The 3,452-nt window shown below is 31.4% G+C and overlaps 1 protein-coding gene across 1 annotated transcript; it reads left to right on the top strand.

Annotated features, from left to right (window-relative positions):
* The first annotated feature begins 2,041 nt into the window (after positions 1-2,041).
* LOC127527496 (olfactory receptor 52J3-like) lies at positions 2,042-3,093 on the top strand. The gene has a single exon (XM_051926490.1). It carries the CDS (start codon positions 2,056-2,058, stop codon positions 3,016-3,018), a length of 963 nt encoding a protein of 320 aa, XP_051782450.1. The 5' UTR covers positions 2,042-2,055; the 3' UTR covers positions 3,019-3,093.
* Positions 3,094-3,452: the final 359 nt, after the last annotated feature.

The following is a 3,452-nucleotide window of genomic DNA, read 5'->3' as shown; positions in this document are numbered from 1 at the left end:
TTTTCCAGGAAATTGTGGGGACATCAGAATGCAGTTGATGAGGCACAATGGTGTTAAAGGCACTGGAAAATCAAAGAACATCATACTGACTGTGGTACCGGCTTTGAACAAGTAGGAGAAGGCTCTGGAACATCCTCCACACTTTTTATAAACAAAATGTCAGGCAAAATGTGACCCTTATGTGAAGTGTTAATACAGTTCAAGACTATTAAGTAAAGTAGTTAACAGAGATTTATGTAACAAGAACAGTTTACTGAAAAGGTACTGTACGTTTGCTGTACTAAAAGGAGGCTAGTTGTCTGAATAAAGAAATGTTTGCAGCAAACTTCTTGTCTCCCTGATTATTTATATACCCAAAGTTCAAGTGCACTTCTCAAAATATTGTCAATTTGTAAAAGTGTGTTCCTTTCAATTGAAAGGAATTGGGGGGCTGTCAAGAGGCAGGGCCTGTTAAAGCCCATTGCGGCACTTCCTGTGTGATTTTGGGCTATACAAAAATAAACTGTATTGTATTGTATTGTAAGTTGCTTATTTGAACAACATTACATTAAACAATCAAATGGAATGGTCTTCTCAAAGTAATAAAAATCTGCAATGATGTTCCTTAAGTTTAACAGCTGCCTGCATATGCCCTGCTTTTTGCCATTTCTTAGCCATCGTGTTTTGTGTTGTAGTGTGCACCCCACAGTCGTTGTACCCTAGTGCATTAAAAGAAAAAAGTGTCACAGCAGACATCTCTCTAACGGCCTAATTAAAATGTATGACTTTTTTAGCATCACATTACTTTTATATTAATTATGGCACTCTTGAGAAAATTATTTGTAACAAACAGTACAGTATTTCATGTATAAGAATATAAATAATCCAGAAAGAGTATGCTTTAAAACTTTTTGAACTGTTGCACAGGTGAAAACTACATGTTCAATTCATCGCTGCTGCTTTACAATTCTGGTAGGTATTCCTAACATCCAGTTATATGTATTCTTATACACCATGTCTCCTAATCAACATAAACTGTAATTATTTACAACAGTCTTTAACATTATATAGAACACAAATTGAAACATATCATTGCAGACATACATCAATTTTACTATACAAAAAATAAACTTTGACTATGAATGTGGAGTGTTTCATTTTACTGTAATAATGTGTGCCAATTGTATTTATTTTGAATACGTTTGAAGCAATATTTTGTTGACTTGGCTAACAGAAATATGACCACTGAATTATTAAATAATCTCTCGATTGCTCTTTAAAGTAATAATCAGTGATATGGTAAAAGTTTTAAAATCAATGTTCACATATTTCAAGGACTGAATGTATTTTAGTAATATTGTTCTTTAAGTATGTATTTTAAAATGAATGAATTATGAATGATGTATCCCTTGTAAATTGATTTACAATGCCTGATGCAATACAATTAAAATTAATTATGACAACTGTGGTAGTGGAATAAATAGATACTGCATTTAATGTACTTTCTTTATAATCCTGATGCTAGAAGTGAATTCTTATTGTATTGGAATTGTTAAAAATGATACATCTTGTGGTGTATTTGACTTTATTATTGTGACAAGCTTGAATCAGCAGCATAGGTTTGCCTAACCTACAGGGTGCAAGCACATCGTTGAGGAATACAACTGGAATTATAATGACATTTAACACTTAAAATGATTAGTTACTTATTTAAGAATGCATAAGCTGACTGTGTCATTTCAAACATTACAAACAGCTGAATATCATTTATAAATATATTAAAGGACACATAATGCTGTTTATTCAAAAATACTTAACACCTATTGTATGAGTGTGTGAATTCTTTGGGATAAAACATGTTAAATTAACAAGTTCATATTGAACAAATAATGTTTTTAAAACTTAAAATCTTAAAGGCAAAATAAAAAATTGTGATTTAAACTATAATTTGGGTATAGTAGTAACTGACTCATGAAAGTTAAAATTACACCGTGAACTATTTACTGATCGTCTCTTTTTTACTTCTTCAGAAATGTAATTATAGACTAACATACAGAGATTTAAAGAGGATAAACAATGGAAGACACAGCCTTTTTCAATGAAACAATAATTCGTCCAATTGGTTTTTTTATTGCTGGATTTACAGACTTATCATATGAAAGCTGGTTTTGGGGATTTTTGTGTCTTGTTTATATTTTGACACTTCATTCAAATGCTTTGATTGTTTTAATAATATGGTATGAACAGTCCCTACACACACCCAAATACTTTGCTATTTGTCATTTGGCTGTCATTGATGCTTGTTGTAGCACAGCTGTTATCCCAAAGGCGATTGACACATTTCTTTTAAACCACAAGTTCATTAAGTATGAAATATGTATGTGTAGTCTTTTCTTTGTGCACTTTTTTGTTGGGATGCAGTCTTTCTCACTCGTGTTGCTTGCTTACGACAGGCTAATTGCAATCTGTTTCCCTTTACATCAACATACTATTAATACTCCAACTCGAATGTTTCTAATAGTTATCATTCTTTGGGTAATTATGGGTGTTCTTGTAACTATACCTGTTATTCTAATAGGGAACTTGTCATATTGTAATTCAGTTGTAGTGAAAAGTTATTTTTGTGATCATGGACCTCTAATTTACTTGGCTTGCAATGATTATTCGTTAAATGCTGAAATGGGAAATCTGTATGTCATGGTAGTAATTCTGGGTCCATTGTGTTTCATCATATTTACATATATGTGTATTTTCAGAGCTCTCACTAAATTATCTTCTTCTGACAGTCAAAAAGCATTTAAAACATGCACGTCCCATTTAATTCTAGTGGGGATCTATTACACACCTCTGCTCTTAACTTATTTCACTGTTATGGCTGGCTACAGTATTTCCACAAATGCAAGAATTCTAAACAGTTCTCTTTCTGTGTCCATTCCTCCTATGCTTAATCCAATTATATATACTCTCAAAACAGAAGAAATAATGGAGAAAATCAGAAAACATTATTTACGAAGGAAGTTAACCCCTAGCTATAAATAGATGGTTTCTTTAAATTTAGAGCTGAGTTGTTTTTGTTTTCTTTTGTTTTATGTTTGTCTTTAATATTAATATTCATCATAGCTTTGCTTGCAAAGGTAGTAGTGATATTCTTTTTATATGTATGTATTTTGCAAGCTTCTCATTTTGCAGTAGCATCAATGCTTTTCATGTTTACATTAAGTATGTATTTTTCTATTTCTATGTTTCTGGTTAAATGGGGTCATTAGCTATTGTATTGCAGTTTGCTTTACTTTGCTCCTTCTTCTTTATTGTGGATCTGTACATACAATTTCTATATTGCATGTTTCTTGTGTTTTGAGTTTTTTGTTTTTTGCTTTACGTTTACTTAGAAAATGTGGAAAAATATTTACACACAAAGCAATTTAGCAGTTTTATTTCTTTTATGTCTTTTTTGTTACTGTAAGTTTTTACTC

The sequence above is a fragment of the Erpetoichthys calabaricus genome, chromosome 4, assembly GCF_900747795.2.
Source record: "Erpetoichthys calabaricus chromosome 4, fErpCal1.3, whole genome shotgun sequence".
Lineage (NCBI taxonomy): Eukaryota > Metazoa > Chordata > Cladistia > Polypteriformes > Polypteridae > Erpetoichthys > Erpetoichthys calabaricus.
The sequence above is the reverse complement of the archived record's forward strand: the minus strand, read 5'-3'. Positions and strand labels throughout refer to the sequence as shown.

Coding starts and splice junctions, on each gene's coding strand:
- LOC127527496 (XM_051926490.1), top strand. CDS start 2,056: ATGGAAGACACAGCCTTTTTCAATGAAACAATAATTCGTCCAATTGGT.